The sequence below is a fragment of the Zonotrichia albicollis genome, chromosome 3 (genome assembly GCF_047830755.1).
Source record: "Zonotrichia albicollis isolate bZonAlb1 chromosome 3, bZonAlb1.hap1, whole genome shotgun sequence".
NCBI lineage: Eukaryota > Metazoa > Chordata > Aves > Passeriformes > Passerellidae > Zonotrichia > Zonotrichia albicollis.
The window spans coordinates 20,323,097-20,347,947 of NC_133821.1; the positions used below are offsets into that span (position 1 = coordinate 20,323,097).

General features: G+C 41.7%; 1 protein-coding gene across 1 annotated transcript in view; it reads right to left on the minus strand.

Annotated features, from left to right (window-relative positions):
• Positions 1-532: 532 nt before the first annotated feature.
• The window catches only part of STON1 (stonin 1), a 46,432-nt gene continuing 22,113 nt past the window's right edge, over positions 533-24,851 (minus strand). Inside the window, exons 4-12 of the mRNA XM_074538584.1 lie at positions 11,105-11,206; positions 10,692-10,815; positions 9,267-9,322; positions 8,225-8,318; positions 7,707-7,732; positions 6,435-7,133; positions 4,294-4,566; positions 3,377-3,466; positions 533-1,497 (exon numbers count right to left, since the gene is read on the minus strand). Coding sequence (XP_074394685.1) covers positions 1,390-1,497; positions 3,377-3,466; positions 4,294-4,566; positions 6,435-7,133; positions 7,707-7,732; positions 8,225-8,318; positions 9,267-9,322; positions 10,692-10,815; positions 11,105-11,206 — 1,572 coding nt within the window. The 3' untranslated portion in view covers positions 533-1,389. The remainder of the gene's footprint in view (positions 1,498-3,376; positions 3,467-4,293; positions 4,567-6,434; positions 7,134-7,706; positions 7,733-8,224; positions 8,319-9,266; positions 9,323-10,691; positions 10,816-11,104; positions 11,207-24,851) is intronic.

Below are 24,851 nucleotides of genomic sequence, written 5' to 3' on the forward strand. Positions count from 1 at the left end.
CTCTCAGATGTTTCCTTCCCTTCTCCCAGCCTCTGCACCCTCTCAGGGATTAGAGACAAGCAAAATGCCTCATTCCAGTAGACATGGGAGTGGCAGACAGGGGGGAGGTGTTCCTTAGTGTAGCACTGCCCCTTCCAGCAAGATGATCCAGTTCTGAGGCAGCCTGGCTGCAGCTTTACCATGGAATTGCCCATCTTGCCCTACAAGGAACAGGAGCCAGCCAGGGAAAAGCTGCAGCTCTGAAAGACAAGGGCCCAAAGCTTCTTTTGGACCTTTATTTCTAGAAGAACTAACAAAAAGTTGATGTTGGGAGGAATGCAGGTCTCATGGTAGGGTGGGCTACTGCCACATGCATGGCTTGTACCCACTTCTCTAAGCAGAGTTTAAACTGAGGGAACACAAAAACAACTCTGTGCTAGAAAAGCATATGAGATGACACTTTTATTATTATGCACAATTTGTATCATTCACAGCTTACTGGTCTGTAGTCCTAGAACAAAGTGGAGATGTACAGTAGCAAACTTAAATGACTTTGCATTGACAGTGAAAATAAATCACATTTTAATGCTGCATCACACTCCTCATTGCATCTCAGTAGACATAGCTAGTATAGAATAAACAATAATAATTCTCATATATTGAGAGCTCCGGGATCTTTCCCTTATTGCATCTAGAGTGCATGTCTTTAAACTAAGTCCAAAAAACACAAAGCAACTAAAAAAAATCAAGAGAAATATGCAGCTGAAACAGCCACAGGTTACAGACTTACATAGATATTGCCTTTTTTTTCAACTCAAAAGTCTTTGAAAAGAGAACACAACAGTGTAATTTTATATTTCAACTCATACCTCAGCTTTTAAGAACTGGGGAAAAAATAACAGAACTACAACTTATTTGATTATAATTAATAAGTAGTTCTTTACAAATTACTAAGTATTTCTTTACCTTCTTGAATTACAAACAGATATAACACTTCAAACTTTAAAGCTATTCATTCCAATGATGCTTCCTCATTGGAAAAAATTAAATAATCAGAAAAGAACAACAAAGACAGCTGAGTAGCTAACAGTACAGTGGTTTAGTTTGCAAATTAAACAGATTAACACCACAAATTAACAACATGGATTTTGCATATTTTTTCATCACAGATTTGTTGGTTTGGGGTTTGGTTTTTTCAGTTTTGGTTTTTTTGGGGGTTTTGTTTGTTTGTTTTGGTTTGGTGAGGGGTTTTTTGGGTTTTTTTGTTTTGGTTTTTTGGGGGGTTTTTTGGTGGTTTTTTTTTTCCTTTTGATTTGTTGTTTTTTTATGGCACAACAATAGAAAGTCCAGTTGTTTCACACAAGGCTTATAAGGAAATAATGTCACAGCCTTCAAGAACATACTGAAGTTTCACCACTCTGCATCTCCAGTGGCTTTTGCAAAAACATGGTCTTTACCCTCAATGGACATCACTCCATCTTTTAAGTAGAACTTCCATTTGTTCTTAGTTCGATGTATCTGATGAAAAATAACCAAAATTAATGAAATCACAAATATAAATTAGACCAGTCATTAAAAAAAACCCCAAGACTTAAGCACATCCTGTTTTACACACCTGGTTTTTATTTTAAAATCTTTATGACCCAAAAGATTCAATGGAATATTCAATGGAATATTCAATGGAAGCATTATACTCCAATTGTTTATAAAGAACTCCCAGGCACCCCCAAGAGAGAAACCTCCTGAATCTTATCCCATCCTGTCCCACTCTCCTATCCCACAACTTCCCCCTAAAAAGTGTTACCTAGGACAGCTCAACACCAGCAGGACAAGAGACAAGGGCAATCCCAAAACACAGCACACCTTGCAAACTAGTGTAGCTTAACTAAAATGCAATGTTTTCTTTTCCACATAGAAATGTCATGTTGCAGGCACAGAGGTGTTAGGAAAAGGCAAAAAACATCAAAACTTGTCTTAAAAGCAAATATTGCTATTTAAATTTTTAAAAAAGTAAGAAAGAATATGCATATTCTGTTTCTTTTTAAATGCCTGCAAAGAGATCCAAACTCCATAAAGTTTTGTTTAATACTAAAAGAGGGAATTTTAAATATCCCTAGAAAATTCCTTGAATTGTCAGCATCAGTTTTCAATTCCAGAAAGAAAAGAAACAGGACAGCAATTTTATCAACAACTTTGTTTTAAAGGTAACAAGGAAACTTAAGACACAGTGGGTTTTATCTACTTTCTTCTGGGCCTACATATTTCATTAAATATGTATTGCAAAGGGGAAAGCTACAACATCATCTCCCAGCTTCTGTAACTCTCAATTTCTAATAACATCTGATATTAAATTTCCTGTAAGGCATGCCCAGTGCTGACCTTCCTAGTAGTTTCTTTTAGATTTTCAGGCACTTTTTCAGCTTATTTCAGACAAAACTTGCTCTGGATAACAGTATGCACTACCTATGGCAACTGTAATGTCTGAGTTCTGAGGCTGCAACACTTGGTGTACCTTTCACTACAATACAGACACCAACAGCTTCATTTCAGAGGCATTTTCTACACATATCCCTGTAACTTCCCAAAATAACTGGTCTCAGGAAAGGTCAATCTGTCACAGTTTTATGAAGACAATTTTCTTAGCACCTCTCCATTTCCTAAACCACAGACAATCATTAAGACAGGCGTAGTTAGACACAAAAAGTTGTCTCTAGGTACTTCTGAAATAATGTTTTAAAAAAAGTCAAGGCACACTCAAACTACCGACACATTTTTCCATATCTGCTTTAAAACATGCCCTTTTTTTCTCTTTTAAATTACTGACATGTAAGCATCCAAAACCATACAATAGCGAAAAGGATTTGATTTGATCTTCAGGAGCTCAAAGTAAGGTTGAATTTTAAACATTAAAACGAAGGTGGACAATAAGGCACTTAACAGCTACTTTGTTTCTCAGACACAACAAAATTCTGGTAGGAAAATCTCTCAGTGAGCACTACAAAGACAAGTATGAAAAAAAAAGAAAAGAAAGTACATACACCTCTCTTTCTGTTATCCTTTATAAAAGCCTTAATTCACAGCTGAATATGCCTACATACATCCACGGAGATGTTGATCTTACTTAAAAGTTAAGGAAATAAACAAGCTTTTGCATCTTTACAAATCATCATTTTGCCAGACTTGTTGTTCCCTTTTCCTTTAATAGCCCATTACGATTATCCTCTTTTCAGAAAACATTAGGAAAGCCTTCAGACTATTGTCAGCTAAACACATCATTTAAACACTCCATTACAGCATTAGAGTTCCTTCAAAAGGCACTGACAGGAGAGCAGAGATGGATTTGTGCAGGTATTATTTAGGATGATTAAAGAACAAAGATAAAAGTGTATTACTGTACCTTTTCATACTGACAAACGATCACATTGTCGGTGCCAAACAAGTCTGCAATGTCCTGCTCACTGACATCATCACCAGAGTTCAAGGGGTCCTAGAGATTAAAATTCTGGTTTATACTCTTTCAGAATAGCATTGAACATACTTGGAATTAAACATTCTCAGAACAATAAAGTTACCATTGCAAAAATCAAGACCTGGAGGCTGTGAAGTCCACATTGCACCAACCTCATTTACAAGCACCAAACCTCATTTTACACATTTGCATTCTCAAAACCCAAAACACCCTAAACAAAAACACTGGTCAAAAAAGCAAAACTGCTAAGTGATAAAGCAGATTCCAGTAACTGAAATACTGATCAAGTTATATTTATGTAAAGTCCAAATGCTACAAATTGATGCTCTTGTGAACAAACCCATAGGACACAAAATTGCATATCTTTAAAGAAAAAGGAAAACCTAGGGCTTTAACAGGGCATTAAAAGAAACACAGGGGATTAAAAGAGAACAAAGTTCTTGTATCACATTGTTCTCTAATTCCCTGTGGTCCTTCAGAAAGAAAGGAAACTTAGATTTGTATTCTGATCTTATTTAAATCTAATCCTTTAAATAATATCTTACTTAAGTCAAAAGCCCCATTCCACTGAGGCCAGGGGTCTACAATACAACTTTAATTCTGATAGCTAAGCATTTTAATTCATCCAATAAACAAATGACTTTCCAATAATTCTTTCATTTTCCCATACTTCTCGTAATGAGCTTTCAAGTAATTTCTCTGCAGTACCTCCAATCTCCAGAGGTTTGTAACTTCACTGTGCATGCCCTGCATCAAACTAACCAGGAACTGTTCTAGGTCCAACAATTCAACAGTTGAGAGATCTAATATTGTTATGTGCTTCTAAAGGCTTAAAAGTAAATTACCTCCTCAACTATGTCTATCTGGAGGTCTTCATTGTCCCCATCACTGCCGCTGGACTCTATGTTTGAAGAGCTGTCACATTCTTCATCATAGTCTTCCTCATCATCCAGAACTCTCAGATCCTCTGAATCAATAAAGCCAATGAACTCGTTCTCTTCTTTATCTTTGGGATGTGGCATTTGTTCCTTGGAAGAAACGTCCCCGGTGCCATCGAGCTGACTTATGCCTTCAATGTCACTGCAGAGATCTTTCCCCAGCGGTAAATCGGACTCCGCCTGCTCCGCGGGTTCCGTGGGACAGCAGGGAAAGAGAACAAGGACAGCTTGTGAATCAACACCCCCGTGTTCAGCACAAAGCCTGAGAGCTTTGTATCAACAAGCCATAATAATGGCACTAATATGGGAGTTTCAGGTCCTACTGCTTGTAAAACCTGAGTACATTTGTAAACATCACGTTGCATCTAACTTAAATGGAACCCAGGTGAAATATTCCTCAGCAACGCAGAAAAAAATTTCTTACCCTTTTCTCTAAACACCCTTGTGTTACAGGGTTTGCAAGGGTTTTTCAGGGGTGGAGAGATGAGAATCTTGACTTTATGATTAGAAGGTTGGATTAATTATTTTATAAGTTACATTAAGACTATACTAAAAGGAATAGAGAGAGAAGTTTAGAAGCTGCTAAGCTAAGAATAGAAAAAAGAATGAATTAATAAAGGAGCTCTCCTTGATTCTGTCTCAGAGAGAGCTTATCTTTGATTGGCTCTCAATTGTAAACATGGAACATGGGTTAATCACAGGTGCACTTGTTACATTCTACAGCAGCAGATAACCATTGTTTGCATTCTCTTTCTGGGGCTTCAGCTTCTTAAAAGAGGGAAAAATCCTAAAGAAAGGATTTTTCACAAAAGATGTTTGTGACACCCTTGTACTCAAAAAACAGCAATCAAGTGGACACTTAGAATTTCTATTGCAAAAAATAACCCTCCCAAAAAAACCAAAAAAGGAGCCTACTCCTCCACCCCCAAAAATAGCATTTTTCATTTTTGAAATAAAAGTCAAGAGGAACTGATCCCTCTCCCTGAACTCATTCAAAATGCTTTGTTTAAATAAGATATAAAAAGCTGGGAGTGACAGTAAATATTTCAGTACTTCAAGTTGCTGTTCATAAAAGTGACAAAATTCCTAAACAGAGCATTCACAGGAGCATAAAAGGGCTTTAAGGTTTCAGCCATCTTCAGTTTCTCATTAAATCTTTACTGTAGCACTTAATTCCCATCCACATACACACTCTAGTTCAGGAAAGGAGCACTTTGTTTTGACCTCCCATTCTCACTACAGACAGCCTTCATCATGCTGCCATCAGAGTTCAGACAAGCAACATTACACTTCCTATTTACAGACATTTGGCATTACTGTCATTAAATTTGCATTTAATAAATTTGTCTCAATCACATATGAGCACTACAACTCACAGTCACCAAGCCAGCCTGAATTTCAAACATCTGCAAATCATTTCAGGCACTAAAATTAGATGAGGTCAGGAAAGAGGCTTGTTAATTAAAATCACTCAAGTTTCCCACACAGCTCTAGCTGGGCTCTAGTTTATCCAGGACTTTTTCCCCAAGGAAATACATTTTCTTCAAGGAGATTTTCACTTATCAAATGTGACTTTTCATCCTGAATGCATTCTCAATACATCTTTAATGCTCTTCACACATTACAAGATAAAATTAATCCCAGCTGATCCTGCAAAAGCACTTTGCTCACAATTGACCAGTATCCATATGCAGATCATGCCAGAATGATATGGAGGTTCTCAAGGAGTCTTTCATGTCTGCTTAGTCACAAAAAAAACCCCAAAAGTAATCAATAAGTCTAATACTGAAAAATGTAATGCATAGATAGAATGTATTTTTAAATTGATATTCTCATCAATCACCGTATTTTAGCAGTAGTTTTGACAAATTCCTAATGTAAAAACAAGCAGTCAGCTATTGCTATTCTAAACAAGCTTAAGATTAAATCATAAAATCAAAATAACTTTTGTTCTTCTCATTTAGAGGAGCTAGATGTCACTTAGAAATGTGTTCAAGCAACCCCCTCTACCAGAAGTATTTTCATTAGCAGAGAAACAAAAGCCTTACCTTGTGAGAGGAAGCCATGCTGCCCTGATCCTTCAGAAATGCATTTCCATCCAAACTTTCCCCTGCAATAATCAGGTCAATGATATCATCAGACACCTGCTGCTGCAGCAGCTCCGGATGCTCCATGTCCAGCTGCCCCTCCACATCCAGCAGGACGCTGCTCGAGCTGCTTGCCAAGGATTCATCAATAAAAAGTCCTTCAGAGCATTCTGGAGTAAACACAGCTGTGTGAAGGTTGTCATGCTGGAATTTTTCTGTGGATTCACTGCACTGATTCAACACTGCATTAATTTCATATTCCTGCAGACTCACAGAAGGCTGCTGGACCAAGGGAGCAGAGTTCTCCAGGTGTTGTTTTTCCACATAGCTGGGTTTAAACAGCACAGCCTGTTGGAGAGCAGCCTCCTGGGGCTGCAGTGTTTCACCAGCTGCATGGGCAGCAGATGCACTCAGCTGTGTGACACTGGCCAGGCTGGCCTGCAGAACTGAAGCTTGCCCAAGGGGATGAAACATCTGCTGCACAGGGTAGTGGAGAAGGCTTCCATCTCCCGAGGCCTGTGTGACCACAACAGGCACATTCACCTTGTAAAGCTGCCCTGCAGAGAGAAGAGTCCAAAACTGCTTCAGCAGGTGAAACCACAGGCTCATCCAGGCCACTGACATGCCCCCACTAAAAACAAGAGCAAACACCAGGACAAACTATGAGAAAAAGGACATTTGCAAAGCAAAACTTTCCTCAAGCACAATTCCAGCCCTGGCATTCAGCAGCTTTCTGAATCATGGCTTCCAGCCAGTCCATCATGTTTAACACCTCTTTTTGGGTCTGGCCTACGCAGTACCTGTGTCAGTAAGTTCAATAATTTAACTACATACTGGATTTTAAATAAATCAATAAATAAATAAATACCCTGGGTTTTAACTTTTCCATGTCATTTCAGAAACTAAGGAATATAAGATGAAACAGTAAACTAGTCCATAGCTACAGGGCAAGTTCATGCCTTTAAGGACATTTAGGTATTCTCTCTAAACACCTTAAATTTTTTTAGAGAGAATATCTAATACCTAAAACTAATTTTAGTTTTTAAAAACACCAACCAACCCCTAATTTATGTATCTTTTCTTAAGAAAACCACTCCAAACACTGAATGCCTAAAGTTATTACTATCAGGGTCAGAATTGAGACGCCAAGTTTAGAAGACAAGTTCCAAATTTAATTTGACTTTTCCCCATACACACATGTTCACACAGACAGAGTTACTGGTACCAGTCTACAGGTCTCATGACATCAGGAATTATGCCTGAAACAGATAACTAGAGATGTCAGTTTTCATCAAAGAATGGCTGTTTGAGAGAAGAGTCAATGACTGAACTAAGCTTTCCAAAACAGTTCAAGCAGTTTTTGTACAAGCAGTGTTATCACCAAAAGAACAGGATCAAAAAGGTTAATGGATAATTGAATTTTATTTGAATAAGAAATCAATTTTGTCTCTGAAACACCACAGTGCTTTTAGCTTTTTGAAAGCACAGAAGATTGTCCCAGAGAGACAGGGAGAAGGAGATCCCTGTATCTGGGCTAACAAAGGAAAGCACTTGTTAAGAGTTGTAAAACTGACACACCAACTAATCATTGCAGTTACTTCCCCACACAGCCCCTACAAAAAGTACAAAGAGGAGGGTAACTGCCTCTACCTTACACTTTAACTTCTCATCTGTTCCATCTACTGTCCCTGGGACTGTCCTTCAACACCCCCAGGGCCCTGCCAGGTTTGACATGCCCCTGTTACCCTTACCTGGTGCTGGCTGCAGCATCACCCCAGCTGGCATCTGCAAAGGGTAAGCAACACACGAAGGGAGAGCAAGAGTCACACCCACTCGTGGGGGGCCCTGCAACACAAGATCTGGGCTTAGGCAGGACAGGGCACTGAGTGCCACTCCTGGAGTATCCATGGGAAACAGCAGTGAGGGCATCTTCACTGGAAAGCTGAGATTTAGACAGATGAAGAGTATTCTGCACTGCCAGAGCAACAGCTTGCCCCAGGTGTTTCCTGCTTTCCAGCTATCACACTCCCATTTTGTTACAGCAACTTTTTCCATAATCCCCTCAAGCACCCATGAAGAGTATTCGGCAATGACAGAGTTTATGCATTACTCCACACAGCACAGGTTTCTTGCCTAGGCCTATGAAGTCACTTCATACTCTCTTTTCCTCCTGGGGAGCAAAGAGTTGGATATACACCTCCCTTTCAATCTAGCTCTTCTGAGGAAATCCAACTTTTCAATCAGGAAATGCACATACTGCACAAACATCATCCCAATATTATATTTCAACTTGACAAGCTACTTAGCTTGAGGCTCAGGAGGCACTCACTAAGTTCATCAAGCTCTGGCAATCAGTGGCTGCTCCCCAAAGAAATTTTGCTATGCCCAGAGTTCCAAACTTGTCAACTATAAAAACACTCATTTTCCTTCTGGATGATTTCCACACCTCACAGATAAGGCTGCTCCCAGCTTCCCTAGTGGTAGTATTTCCCAGCCATGCACTATTTTAACAACCAGTAATAAATTTTTTCTTTTACAAGTCTATGTAGCTGTGCCATTTCCACTACACTTTCATTCTATGGGCTAAATACAGGCAGCTGTGTCTTTCCAACATTTCTGGCTTCACTTTTTGCAGAACCAGCTGCTACAGCCCATCCTTTTTCACTGCTCCAACAGAAGCAGCAGTGTTACAACTCTCCCTCCTGAAGCCTATTAATAACTGGAAAACAATTTTAAAAAGTTAGGAGTCCAACATAATCAAAATTGAAGTAAAATATCCCTACAGCCACATACCAGTTTTGCTGCTGTGAAATGCTGAAAACCTCTGCCAGCTTGGATGACATAAGAAGCTGTAAAAAAAATTAAAAAGTCACTTTACAAAAAACATTAATTTCTTGGATACAGTTATCATTCAATAATTTACAGCAAACATGGGTGAAACTAAAGCAATCTAACTTCAGTTCATCCTCATTAGTGAGCACAAGTATTGCCTTGTCAACTTGAAGAAAACATGCAAGTAGTTTTTTCACAGCAGAGCAAATCCAATGATGCTAAAAGTAGGAACAGTAGGGTAAGATTTTCAACAGCACCAAATACTGAATTCCATGGGAGAAAAAAGGGCAAAGGGAAAATTTTCCTGGGCTTTTAGAAGCAAGCAATTTAGGTAGCCCTAACTACTTTGAAAATCTCTAGCCATGGGGCAATTCAAATCCCCTTTTTAGAAAAAAATAGATTTACTCACACTGCTTGGCCATAGTATTGCCCTTTAAAAACTTAAGTGTAAGAAGGAAAGGCTCATTAAATATAAAACCTCCAGTAGCCTGCAAACACAAAAGTATATTCCCTATAGTCACGTGGAACTAATAAAACACCTGCCTCCAAAAATGGTTCATTCAACTAGGAAGACTGTAAAAAAAACCAAAAAAAACAAACAAAAACAAGAAATTAAGAAGAAAAAAGCGAAGAACCCCACTGATAAAGAATGCCTGCCCAAGCTTGAAATACACTACAACATGGATTTTCATTAAATCATCTCATTTGGGGTTTGTCCTTCATGGGCAAAGGTCCTAACAGCCTCTCACTTTGGGATAAGTCTCAGCTGAGTTCCACACTCTACCACAACAATACCACAGTGCTCAGCTGGACTCTATTAACAAGAATAGGTCCTGATGTCAGAGACTGTGTGAAAGTCAAGTACTCCTCTGCAACAGGAATGCTGCTTTTAGAAAAACTAACTGAAAGACTAACTAAAAAGCTCCCTCTCAACTGTTTGAGCAAGGGATTACATTTTAACAAATTGAGAGCAGATTAAGTCCCAACCTGACAGCAGAACTGCATGGCACAAACGAGCCATAAAACCTCTGCACATCAGGACACACATTAAAAGGGGAAGCAGGAGCTTAACCCTGCAGGTAAATTTGCAACTGAAGTGCTACAAGCACTTCAGACTTGGAGGACTGCAGACAAGGAGGCTAAAACTCTCTGCGTGTTTTGCCACTGGAAATGAGCAGCTGATCAAAAGCATGTAGAGAGAATCCTACTCATTTATTAAAGCTCAATTCATCATTTACTGGTCAAATCCTGCTTTCAAAGAATTACTGTTCCACATCAAGCTGCATATATGCATAAGATATATACACAAACCAAGATTATTTCAAGTCTTCCAAAAATCAATTAGATATTCTTAAATTGCATGCACTGTGTCCAAGAACACCTGACCTGCTGAAGTCTGCAAAAGGCTGTGAGAGCTGTGTGGCAGCTGCAGGCTGAACCGTGGAGAGCAGTGGCTGTGTTTGAAGAAGCCTTCTGTTGCTCTAGACTGCGTCACCTTCGTTTCCCAAAGCTGCAGCAAGATTATTAAGGTCAACAAACATCAGCTTTAAAAACAAACTGCATCAAAAAAAGATAATCAGGTATTCCCAGCTTTTCCAAGAGTAAATTGACTGATTGTATCCAACAAATAGGGCAGCAAAAACTAACCAATTTCAACTCCCAGCAGCCCCTACACCACTTGCAGGATGCTTGTAACTCTTAAGCCAGGGCAAAAGTTTGCATGTTTTGGAGAGCAAAGAAATGGACAGAAAAAGACAACACAAACACAACTGCTATTAATGCAAGGGGACCCAACAAACCTGCTTCAAGTCTTTCAGAACCTGCTCCTCTACACCCTCCTCTGCAAAGAGCTCCCGCACACCTTCAATCACATCTTCGATGATGGACTTGTACAGCTCAGGCTACATTAGGGAAAAATAAATGTTTGCAACTTAAGATGAGCATTAAATCATCTGAAAAGATAACACAAAGTCTAACCTCACTTCACAAATTGTTGTTACAAACTGAACAGCATGAACAGATCAGTTTCAGAAACTGAATGACAAATGCAAAGGTCAGCAAGTCCACTCATTCTTTTAAATCTAACACTCTAAAAAAAGTACTGGATTTGAGCTTCAAATTATTGTTTAGGCTACCAGTAATTTGGTAAATGCTTAAGAAAATCCTAGAAACATTCAAAAGCCATTGCTGTGCTGTATTTTCAAACAAGTTTGTCTAACCCCTTTGTATCATACTGCAATCATTGCTCCTAATCTAAGGGCCAAGCAATAATACAAACTACTAAAAATTAACCCTGCCAGTTCCATCAGAAGCAGGATGCAAGGAACTCACAAAAAGTAACTGAGATTTTTTTTTATTTTTTTTTTGTGGAAACAGTCTGATGTTGCACAGTAACCTAACTGGAAATTTGAACACTACTTTTATCAATACAGATCATTCATCTTACATTACAATAGGACTCCAACAGAACATTTTATTCCTTCTTCTGCCCATGATGTCAGTGATTAAATCCTAATTCTCCAGTAAGACCTGGACAGCACATACACATGAGCTTCAAGATTCCTGCACTCCAATGCAAATGTAAGATAATGAGCCTTTATCAATTTAAAGCTTATTAATCTTGACTCTCATTACCACCAGAATAGCCTACACAAGGTGAAAAATGAAGCGGAGATATTTTAGGAAACCTTACAGGATTCTGGATTAACAATATATTTTTTTTAAATATCAAATTAATATTTTACTTATCCAAAGTTGTTTTAAAGTGCAGATGACAATCAATTTCTTTTCAATGAAAAGAAGAGATTAAGAAGTAACATGTTACACTTTCTGGAAAATGCAACTAACACAACTACTTTAAAACAACCTTACTCATGTGCAATTTCTTATCAGGGGTTATCAACCTCCAAGGAGTCCCCCAGGACATTTTCAGGATACTAGAAAGATGAAGAAGGGAAAAAAAATTTCCTCTTGTATCTCTACACTAAAAGCTGCTGATCAGCCCATATGTCAAATGCTCTGCCTTCACTGCTAATCCAGAAGAGAATCTAAATGTAAATGTTTCAACGGGCCTATTCCTCTCCCCAGGATTGCCAAACTACAGTGAGTACAAATATTTATTGTGCTATATAAAAACGGCACACAGCAACTGTAAAATTCAACCACCACATGCTTGCAAATTAGAGAAAAATGGTTACAGCACAGCCGCTATTGTACTCCAGCTGAATCCCTTTACATTCCTTCGCCAGAACCATGCCATCCATAGCGGGAACTGTCCATCTCCGGTTCTACTCGTGTGCAGTGGGGTGGCAGGAGGGGCTCATCCAAATCCCATTCCAGCAAAGCCTCCAAGGCTCCCTCTCCTGGGATTCCCGTCCTTGGAGGGAGAGGCAGCCCCAGGAAGGGAGAAGCAGCAGCGGCCAGACCATGGCACAGAGGCCTCCGCCGCCCTCCCTGGCACCGCCGGGCTGCCACAGCAGCAGGTGTCCCTCGCATCCCGCAGCTAGCCAGGGCCAACACCTGCCACAACGCTTTTGCCCACAAACGGACATTTTCAACAGAAAAAGGTTTTAAAAGTTTAAAAAGAAAGGAAAAAGCTTTCGACGTCGCCCTTGGGCTTCCCGCGCCAGCAAACGGGCGGCGGCTCCCACCCAGGCTGGGGCCGGGAAGCGACTGGCTCATGCTCATTCCGTCTCCCGCAAGGAGGAGCGGCCAGATCCCGCTACCTTAGCCTAGCCTAGCCTAGCCTAGCCTAACTGAGCCGAACCTAACCTAGCCTAGCCTAGCCTAACTGAGCCGAGCCGAGCCAAGCCAAGGCAAGCCTAGCCTAGCCTAACTGAGCCGAGCCTAACCGAGCCCGGCCTAGGCACTCACCACGGGGCTGCCGTGAGCCATGGCAGCGGCAGCCGCCGCCTCAGCCCCCGCCCGCTTTTAAGGCGCCGTTGCCAGGAGGACGCGGCCGGCCCCGCCCGGGCCCTGCCCCGGCCCCGCCGGCCTTCAGGGTTCCTCTGCCCCACACACCCCAAACCCCGCCGACCCTCAGGGCTCCTGTGCCCCACACACACCCCAAAACCCGCCGGCTCTCACGGCTCCTGTCCCCCCACGCACACCCCAAACCCCGCCGGCCGTCAGGGCTTCTGTTCCCCACACACCCCAAACCCCGCCGGCTCTGAGCCATGTGAAATACAAAGCTGTGTTTCGTGTTAGGTACATACAAGCAATGTGTGTATTTGTGGAGACCGGCAATGGGACAGTTGTGAATTCTAATAATGACAGGAAAGTAAGGCATGGAAGAAGGCCTTTAAACCAATCTTTTGTTTGCAATTAACATTAGTTGATGTAGAAGCATTGGAATTAAAGTGTTAAGGATGTTGCTTTTTGCTTGTAGTTAATCCTTTAAAAGTTCTGCAATGATAACCTTTTGAAGTATAATTTTAGAATATTGCTTGTATCCTTGAAACTATAGCTTAGGAATATATATAAAGGAAATATGCTTATCTCACACCTTAATAAAGCAGAGAAAAACAGCTTGAGAAAGGAAGATGAACATCAACTCAAGGATTTATAGTTTGACCAAGGGAGACTGGACATCACTGTTATGAGATTTATAGTCTTTGCAATTAAAAGCTGGACCCATATTTGGGGAGCTGAACTTCACCAGATGGGATTCGTCTTTCTTCTTTTGGAAACCGGACTGTCGGATCTCAATATCTCAGTCCTGAGATGCTGAGCCTCCGAGACCACCTTGGGGGGCTCGGGAGTCCTGGAATGTTGCCAGAAGTGTCTGGTAGCTGGACTTTAACCCTACACAGGAGACGACAAGGATGAGGGCTTCACAGGGAGAATGGTGAAAAGATTAGCTAATTAGAGAGTGAGAAACAGGGTTTAGGATTTATGTACAGGGGGGTTTAGAGGAGTAAGATGGAGGAATTGGGGTGTGTCCTGCCCTCCTTCTTCTTCCTCTTCTCCTCCATCTTCTTTGGCCACGGTGGCATTTTTGGATTGGTTATTACTAAGAGTACACCAAGTTATAAGAATAGATGGTATTGGAGAAAAATGATAAATATTGTATACGTAACAAAAAGTATAAAGATACGTGGCTGCCCGGGAGGGCAGAGACAGTGTGCCCATGGCTGACTGCTGAGCAGATCTCTGTTCGGCAGAAAGAACATCTTTTAGATAAACAATTAATAAACATAAAACCAGAAAGAAGAACTGAAGCCTCTTCTCGTCCTTCGATACGCGGGCTGCCCCAAGGCCACCCCGGGCCTTTCCAGGCCCCTCAAACAGCCGAGATAAACCAGACACCGGACCACCACCATCTGGGGATACTCCTTTTGGGACATATCCTGAGAAAAATTAAATCACAATAGTGTATAGAATTGTGATGTAAAAACAATTGGAATAGAAGCTGCTGAGAAAGCTTATGCGTATCCCTATAATTACCTGTAAGCCTCAACTATCAGTGTGCAGTTGTGGAGGGAAAACTTCCCTCACCGTACCCAGCACGTATTGCTCATATTTTACCATATTAATTAATAAATTGATTGCTGCTTGAATATTGGCCTAGTCAAGCTTCTTATTCATAACAGGGACATCGTGCTAAAGGCAGACTGTGGTAGTGTGTTGTTAAGTTTCTTGTGTTATTCCCCCAATTTATGTATTGTTCTCCCCTATTATGTGTAAAATGGTTTCGTTTCCCCCAGTATTTCCCGCCACTGCTAGCCTGTCAGCTAAGTTGCTATAGCAACTGCTATTCATAGTTGCCGATATGTATTTGCTCCTCCCCTGGTTTCCCTTATAAGTGAAAGTTGTTTCCTCCCTGTCCAGTCAATCACTCCCTTCCTCCTCCCAGGTTTCGAGAACCTTCTCCTCTCTAGAGATGGTGGTTGGCTGGGGTCCCAGGACACCTCCTTTACCTTTTGATTATTGGTCTCCATGGAGTGTCAGTTCTGTGAAGTTCATCCCCTCACCTTTCCTGATTGGCTCTGTCTGTACCCACCCCCTTGCTTTATAATCCTGTTTTCACCCCCTGTGAAAAAACTTTTTCCCGGATGGTTTCCCGGTGTTTGGATGCGGCATCACCGTCAATAAACCGATGTTTAACCCCCAGGAAATGGTCAGTTCCGTTCCTCTCCTATACCAGCGAGGTACGCCAGTCCGCAGCCAGCACAGCCCGAGGCCATCAGACGCCGGAAGGGTGCTGGCCAGGAATTGCAGAGGGGCGTCGGCCTTTCGCCCTCAGCTAGTCGGATTCTAAACTTCGGGCCACATACGTTCCCCTCCGCAGCAGACCCTAAAACTCAGGGCGAGCCGCCACTGTCTGGTCTGGGCTCCAAGGTGCAGCCTGGAGCATCACCCAGGATTTACCTGGGGTGGGAATGCACCCAGCAGAGCTGGCTGCAAACGCGTGTCATTTTTGCTCTAATAAACCCTGAAGTCGTGATTACCTCCTAAACAGGGAGAGCTGAAGCTAAGCATTGCAGTTAAGCAGCAGCAATCTGCTACAACTACTCAATTATTGCTTACATTTGCAGCAATCTGTTCATATGTTAATGCAGAGATCTACTAATTTAGCAGTTACTAATCTGGAAAAATGTTCATTAATTTCATATGTGCAGGGGAATATATACTTAGGTCTTCATGCACCTTCGGTCGGTGTTGCCCTGAGGTTTCTGAGAACCTAGAAATATAATCTATTTTTCCTTTCATTTTCCTTTGTTTTTCATTTTTTAGGTACCTATGTAGTTACAGTGCTGTTTGGCTTAGGAAAAGGAGACTCACCCATTAAGCTTTAATTTTTAAGGCTTACACATCCTGAAAAACGAAAATATTTTAATGAAAATACTGTCAGACCCTTAATTAAATAGCCAGACTAACACCTACAAAATAGAAGAAGCAACACCCTTAATAAGCTGTGTTTTCACAAGTGAGACAAATGCAATTTGCTATTGAAGTAATTTTTCTCGGCAAGAAAATATGTTTAATGACACTGCTTAAGTCTTGAATTAAACAGCAGTTGCATATTCAGCTGTTCTGCATGCCCTCCATCATTGTGAGGAAAAGGCAAGCCATGTTGCTTTGCTTACAGAATAACTTAAATAATAAACCATATTTTTTCCTAAAGCACAATGCTCATTTGAAACTGCCTGGGCCAGTGCATACCAAAAGTGTCCTTATTCTTCTCCTGACTTTTTTTCCTGTCATGTCAGCAGAGATAGCAGGAAGGAGCTGCAGCCTTGAGGCTCTTGCTGGGCCCTGAAGGTCGCAGATGGGGATCCTGCAGCTGGCTGCCACCTCCTCATCAGGCAGCCAGACCTGGCCCAGAGCCATCACCCTGCCAGCACACTGATCACGGCTTCTAGAAAGGTGCAAGTGCAGGGAGAGGATTCATAAATGAGCTCCCTGCTTCCTACCTCCCTCTGTTTATCTCAGGGTTTACAAAGTGCCTTAGAATCAGAGCCGTTTGAACACCTAACTTCCAAAAGAAGGAGAGCTGTGGAGTTTGGTACCAAAGGACTGCTCAGCTGTCTCAGATGGTGGTCAGGTGGCTTTGCCAATGTCCACAGGAAAATTTGCAGACCAAAGCAGATTATCCTTACCTGAGGTGGACAGCATGTGTCTGTATTTGCATTCCCACAAGGCACTGTGGGCATCCCCCATCTGTGCTAAATAATACCCTCTGGATTGTGAATAATTGACCTGGCCTGTCACTAGGTCATGTCAGCTCCCTTCATGCTAGGACAGCAGATAAACCTACCTATAGTGCACAGATACCACTGAGGATAAAGTAGGAATGGGAATACACCTTTCCAAGCTGCACAGGGAGGATGCAGAGGGCACTTCCTGCTAACCAAGACTCTTCTGTTTTCATCTGTGGCCTAGCAACACACCTTATATCATTTCTTTTACAAATTCCTAGGGAAGGTGTCTTTTCATCCAAGCTCTCTCAGCTGAACAGTGTGAGAAAGTCTGGTATGCACAGAAAAAATTCAGTCATTTCTCAACAAGGGGAAAATATAAAAATATCTGTGACTAGCATTACTCATACTGACTGGCTAGCTTTGATGTGGTGAGCTTAAGCTACTATCCATGTCCTGCCAACAGTGTTGTCATTTTCATGCTTAGAGAAGTTTTTAACATTTAATCCCACTTTTAAGAGAAGAAATTGAGGCACAGACCCACCAAATATCTTGCCCAAGCTCACAGATGGCACCCAGGAGCAGCATTGGGGTTTCATCAGTCTTGGTTCAGCTTCCAGTCCAGCTCTCTCCATTGAAGTGTCTTTAAGAGCTCACCATAGTTTTAGAAAAGAAAATATTAAGATACTGTTCAAACCCTCCTGATTTTTCAGGGGTTTTTTCTGCCTTTGGGATAGTGCTGCTTAAGGGCACCTCAAACATTCCTTTACTAGACAGGTTTTAATTTGTAATTATTTATACTCCTTTTGGTACATGATGTCTAGAGAAGATTTATTTTTGGATGATAAGCCTTTATTAATCATTTTTAAAAAATGTTACCATTTTCAAATGTCTTCCCTCTAAGAAACGGAGAATCCTCAGCACACTCAGATGCTTGGTCATGAATGCCCTCTCCTGTTTAAATCCAGCATTGCTGCTGGAGAGGAACACGGCCACACAACTGCAGGGCTGCACAATTCTTCCTCAAGGCATATTATACAAACACCATCTTGCCTTTTCTTTCCAAGTAAAGGCAATCATTCTCAGCAGGAACTGGCTGCAGAATCCAGGCAGTCCTCATGGAGATAACATGACATGAGCAGAGGTGTAATTTCATTTTAAAGATATCCTCTAATGTGTTCCCTTTGTTTTCAGCTGTTGACTCATAGATATATGGCACTCCAGCCTCATAATCAATTTTATTAACAGCGTGATTTTGTTACAAGCTCCATCATTTCCCTCAGAGTTCTGAGACAGATAATAGTGGGACCTATGATTTCTTCCTTTTTCATTTATCATGTGTGACTCCTGTTTCTTCAAGAGCCTCTCTTTTTTTTTTTTTTTACCTGATTTAAGCCACTTTATCAGAACTATAGAAAGAGCTCTCCCTTAATTCAATGTAATGACAAATTTTCAGGACATTGGGTGGTTTATGAAGGGCTCTGACCTGTACAAACTGCTATATAAAAATGGCAGTCTGATGGATTGAATATACTGAATAGTACTGTATATCTCAGCTCCTCAATAAGCCCAAAGACTTGTGTAGTATCAGTAAGCCTAATTAAGGATGAAACAAGCCTTTCCTCCCCCAAATACTCACCCTGATACATATGCCTTATGTGGACAGAAAGCCTCAAAGGGAAAGAGCAGCCACCTGGGGTGGGGAGGGGTCATTTCACTGTGCTTGTTATTGTCACAATCCTGCTGGTTTCAGGCTCAGTGCTCAGCCCGAGTTCCCTCACCTCCTTTGCTATCTGCTTTCTTGCCCTGGGTATGATGTACAGATGTGCATTTTTTTCCCAGTGAGACCCCAACCTCCTCACCTGCATCCTAAAAAAGCCACAGTTCAGCTCCCTCCTCTTTTGTCCATTGTTTTTACCTTCATGGCTCTTTAAGTCCTTTCCCTGCCATCTGATTTTGCCCTTCTTCATCAGTGGATAAAAATCTCACCCCTTCCTCACCTGTCTGTAATTGCCACTCATCTGCTCCTGGCTCCCTGTTTCCTGTGGGGAGGGATTAGCTTCCAGGGGGTGCAGAACCACACAGAGGCAGGGTGCAATGGGAGAATAAATGCCTAGTAACATCATTTCTCCTTATTTAAATTGGCTGCTGGAAGTTCATTGCTGAGCAGACGATTGCAGAAGTCCAGCAGTTTTAGTGTGAAGTTAAATAAGAGCAGAGCAGCACATTTTGGTCAAGGCCAGTTTGCTCTGCCTACGTTTGGATTTGGTAATTTCAAGAGGAATAAAGCTGAGTGACTGCATCAGGCCTTTGCAGCAGCAGTGGAATTTGCAGCACCAAGCAACCACTGAAATCACCCAGCAAGTGAGTTTGAGAGACAGGCTGAAGCACAGCTAAGCAGTCAGGCTGTCCTTCTTACTGCCTCATTAATACCAATTTAACTCTGCTAAAGAACAACTCAGATGTATGCAGAGTAACCTTCATTGTCACACTGGCTGTGGGAAGCATTTATATGAGGACCCCAGTATTTGCTAAAGGTAATATCCCTGAGCTTCCTTTTCTGAGAAAACAAGGAGGGGCTCCTGCTGTCCTAATACAGAACTGTACACACCTTTCCATTTTGGTTTTTTTTTCTTTTCACCCCCAGCTCCACTTTTGAGTAGACCTACCCAGAGCAGATTTTCTGCACTCCCATTTTGACATTATAATCACATAATTAGCATCAAAGAGATTCAGTAATGAATCTACATGGGCTAAAACAGCCTTTTCCCATTTCTGTTCAGGCAGTGGTTGGTTCCCTTCATTTCAGATGGAGTCTAAATCCCGGTGTCATTACTTCCATTTAGACAGTGACATCCGCTCCATGCTGCAGATGACACATGAAGGTCCGTTCCCAGATGGAAGTCCAAGAAGGTTACAGTGGTAGCTCACCTCTGGATATCACCAGGCTAATGCCTAAATTCTTGCTTTAAATCCTCCCTTCTTCATTGCTGGGTTTTGTTTGATATTTTCATTGCATTCCTTACAGCACTGACCTTGTCCTTTCCGTGGCACGAGCAAGACTGTCCTGAGGACAGGACAGCACTGCTGAGAGGGGTGCAGGTGTGAAACAGGGATGCTCCAGACCTTGAGTTCTGCTTGGAGCACAGTGGCAGGATGCACTGTATCAAAGCAGGGCCCCTCTTGGAGTTCTGGATACTGAGAATTTTAGACTTTCAGTACAGACAGGCTCTGACCCCCAGGAGAGCACTGCATTTGACCTGAGGCTGTGGAGCAAGCTTCCAAAATTGATTGATAGCACTGGCATTATGGGGGTGTGGTTGGCTAGAGGTGTGTAATATCACAGAGTGGAAAACTTGAAGGCACTTGAAGGCAAGTTTTTTGAAGTTTGGAGTTTTAGAATATAGTAATAAATATGATGCAAGATGGAGGTTTTAGGGCAGAGACAGGTTGTTCTTCTTTACCTTCTTCTTCCTTCTTCACAGATTTGGCTGGTATTTTGTAATTGGACAGAAAAATTCGCAGTGCGAATTTCGAGGGATCAGTTACTGGGCTAAGTGAAAATAATTTAGGTGTCATTTTTTAATTGGATAGTTTAGCCTTAAAAGACCTTGTAACAAGAGATTGTTTGCCATTTTGTGGCTTGCTAATGAAGGACTGTAGAACTCACTGCTATGAGACTGTAACATTGATAAGAAATAATAAACACCTGAGTCTGAACACGAACTATCGCCTCAAGTGCCTTCAATCCCGACCCCGAGAGGTAGGAAAAGGACTACTCTGCTCGAGTGGAGAACCGTCCCTGTGCCCCCCATCAGCCTCACAGCCACCTGCCATGCCTGCAGTGGCTCTGCCCCTACCCCTGCTCCTTCTCCAGCTGCTCCAGCTCCTCCTCCCCCCCCAGGAGATCATTCACTTCTTTTCCCCACCCTGCCACCCACAGCCATTCCCAACTTTGTTCTCAATACCTTCCCTCGAAAGCGCTTCTCTGCATGGGTTCCCCCGCACTTTTCTGTCTTTCAGTCCCTTTCCTTGGTAAATTTTTCAACGTGAGTTGGAGAGGCATCAGTTCTCCTTAGAGACTGCTCTGTGCAAACACACTCTGCTTGCTGCCTTCTCCTGCCAGCTCCCGGCTCGCTCCCTGATTCCTTTCTCTTACCCCCGCTGCTGGTCACTCCCCACGCATCTCCTCGACTCCCAGCACATCCCTGCTTCCGACCTTTTCCCCTGGGAAATGGAAGTGGGAATGGAAATGAAGGTCATCCTCAATTAAACCAAAAAGGCCATGACAGTGCCAAGTAATACTGGATTGTACCCACTCACAGCCAGAAATACCTAATCACCCTGGGATTTGGGATGGCAAAGCAGAATGTTGAGCCAATGCTTTTCTTTTCTTTTTATTAGTGAGGCTTCAGCAGGGAGAAAGAGCACCACTTACAACATGTTATGCTTGTTATTGTAAAAAAATTACTGGTTTTATTGCTAAGGAAAGAATAGTCCTATAAAATAGCACATACAAGGCATTGCAAATACTAGGAAGCTGTCCCAAAATAAATATTTTCATGTTTTTACTTATATTCTAGCAATTTCCCATTTCCTTTTTTTCATGTCCCTGAATCATCTTGTTCGCTGATACTTTTAAACATTGCACAATGTTTAAGCTCTTTAAGGGCACCATACTTTCGCTGGATACCTGCTTTCCATTTGCAGGTGCTCACTGAAGGACAGCACAGCACTGAAGTGAAAATGGATGTTAACTCAATTTCCCTGTGGTTCCCAGAATAGCTGATTGTTTTGCTACAGACACTGAAGCACAGGACAAGTGGCACAGTCATTTTATTCTTTAAGCCCATTCTTTGAATGCTGCCTCATAAACCTCTTGCCTCATTCCCATATTTCCCCACAGAGGTCTCACTGTTTCCCTAGTAACAGAACAGACTTTGAAAATTTGTGAAAGTCTTAAACAGTTGTCACTACATTATATTCAAATACCCCAGAGAGACCAGAGGGAGCACTCAACAGGAAAAACCACAGCATTCTTTGGGTTAGTACTGCTAGGAAATAAAGCAGAAAAGGGTCTGCCATAAATCATTGTGAGAAGCCCCCAGAGTACTGGATCCAGCTCTGGGAGCCCCAACACAAGACAGAGAGCTGCTGGAGTGAGTCCAGAGTGTGGCCATGGAGGTGCTCAGAGGGCTGGAGCAGCTCTCCTGTGAGGACAGGCTGGGAGAGCTGGGGCTGTTTCCCCTGCAGGAGAAAAAGGATCCAGGGAGACCTTACAGCACCTAAAGGGGGCTACAAAAAGTTGTGACAAGAGCAATTAGCGCTAGGACAAGGAAGAATCTTGTAAATTGAAAGAGGGCAGGTTTGGATTAGATGTAAGCAAGAAATTCTTTACTGGGAGGGTGGTGAGGCGCTGGCACAGGTTGCCCAGAGAAGCTGTGGATGCCCCAGCCCTGGAAGTGTTCATGGTTGGCTGGGACATTGCACAACATGATGTAGGGAAAATTGTCCCTATGCATGGCAGGGGGATTGGAACTGGATGATCTGCAAGGCCCCTTCCACCTTAAATGTTCTGTGATAAATGTAATCTAGTGCATCCCTGAGCTCTCTGCTACCAGCCTTTTCTGAGTGATATTCCCCACTCACAGACTAGAACTGCTCTTTCTGATGAGCTGCAATACCTGATGATCAAGATCAACCAGTTAATTACAGTAATTGCAAAACTAGCTTGATACATTTCCAGTAAGGCGACAAGAAACTGCTAGTTTGAAATACAACTTTATTTTTTTAATCAATATGCAATCTACAAAATGTTATTACAAGATTATCAGCATGATCTCTTTGCACTTATACTGACAAAAGACCCAAATAAAATTATAGTTTCCATTAGAAGTAACAGCACTGCTTCAGAGTTATCAAAATTATTGCTAAGAACTACTAACTGCAGCAGTTAGTTACTGTGTTAAGTAACAAAAAGACAAATAAATGCAAAATAGGAGTATGGACACCAATACTGCAGCAAAGAAGTCTGCCAGGAAAAATAAACACAACCAAAAGTAACATGTGAAAACATGTGTTCAGATGTAAAATACTTTTGGACAATTCATACAGAATCTAGAGGAAAACAAAGCCAGGAGCATAAGGATGACAGTGGCTTGGTATCAAGCTCAATGGAGTGCATCATCATCCTCATTTCTTCAGAGATTCTACCCAGGGGCAACAGAACCATTGTTCCCCATCTCTGCAAAGCTTCAGCTGTGGCATGCAGTAACACCTCTTTTCTTACACTTTGTGCTCTCTTCTGGTTGGAATAAGCAAGCATTGCAGGGTTCTTACTTACTGACATAAAAATCAATCTACAGACCATTACCACTATTCCTTTCTTCTTTTTTTTTTGTCTCTCTTTTATTCTTAGAGACTTTGATGAAGATCTTATTTTATCAGTTAAAAGACTTCCAATGTCTTCAATGGGTGTTTGAATCCAAAATTACATCAAGTACCATTTACCTGGAGTAATATAATTAGTATGAGAAAGATGAATGCAAAGATAAACTTTGTCGGTTTCAGCAAATACAACACTTTGTAAGTAAGGCAAACACACTATAAAAATAGTTGTTCTCATTGATTTCTGTTTTAAATATAAAATCTCCCAAACCCTCCTGGTCCTTTGTGAAGGAAACACAGATAACATCTAAACACTGCTCTGAAGTAAATGTTAGTGAAATGTCAGCATCTGAAGTGACCCAGGCAGTTGGAAGCATTTCAGTGGCTGCAGGCGCTCGCTGCGGGAGGCAGAGATCAGACACGTGTGAAACCTGGCTCCCCACATGATGCCAACACCTCATGGGTTATTTAAAGCTCCAGTCCTACTGCTAGCTGGACACTGCTTGTGCATCACAACAGCTTATAGCAACTGTTCCTCATCTCCATTGTCCTTCCCAAAATTACAATTAGACTACTTGTAGCCTAAAGAATTCAGAGCCCGTATGTTTGATCAGTATCGGCTGCTGATACTATCAGTAGTAAGGCTAATTTTAAGAAAACTGCAGCTAACGTTCTTGGGAAATGTTAGCAATGAGTCTTAAAGTTAAGAATATTTGGTCAGTAAGTTATGCTCAAGACAACACAGAAGAAAGGAGAAGCCTGGTTATTTCTGGTTTGGCATGTTGCAGTATAATAGGAAGTTGGAATTTGATGGCGGGGAAACATGTCAGACAACCCAAATTTTCTCTCATTAAACTGCAGCCTATTTTTAAATATTCTGACATCAAGGCATATGAACTTCAGTGTGAGACTGAACAGGGCAATTATTCAATCTTAGGCTGCACTAATTGTCAGTTTAAACTGAAAGCCATGTATTAAACAGAGTAACTTTCTTTCAGTGTCGCAGTATTTCTGTGGAGTTAATTCCCTGTTATCCTGATCCAACTCTGATTAAAGTTAATCACGAGTCTTGCAAGCCTCAAATGAAAATCCAGGGGTTTGCAACACAAATAAAGCTGTGGCTTGACCCTTTTATGCTATTGAGTTCAGTAAGTCTGAATGATCATTTGCACCATAACACTTTAATACAACTCTCTAGCAGGAATGGTGACTTATAAGGTGGTCATTTATTATTTAAGCCACTCACTGCAAACAGTAGCTCATATCTTGAAGGGTGAACACTACCCAGGCTCCTCAAACACATCCTGAGACACAGCAGACACCTGAGAGCATAAGAGCAGCCAAAGCTTCTGCAGGGACTGTAACACCACCAGGTACCCAGTGCCCAGGAGGTGAGTGCTGTGAATGGAGATCCTAAGATGAAAGAGAGATGGAATGGAGATATTCAAGTTCCTCCTGCTTAAAAACAGAAAGATGGGGGCCAGCTGGGTGAGACAGGCTCTGGAGAGCAACCACTGCT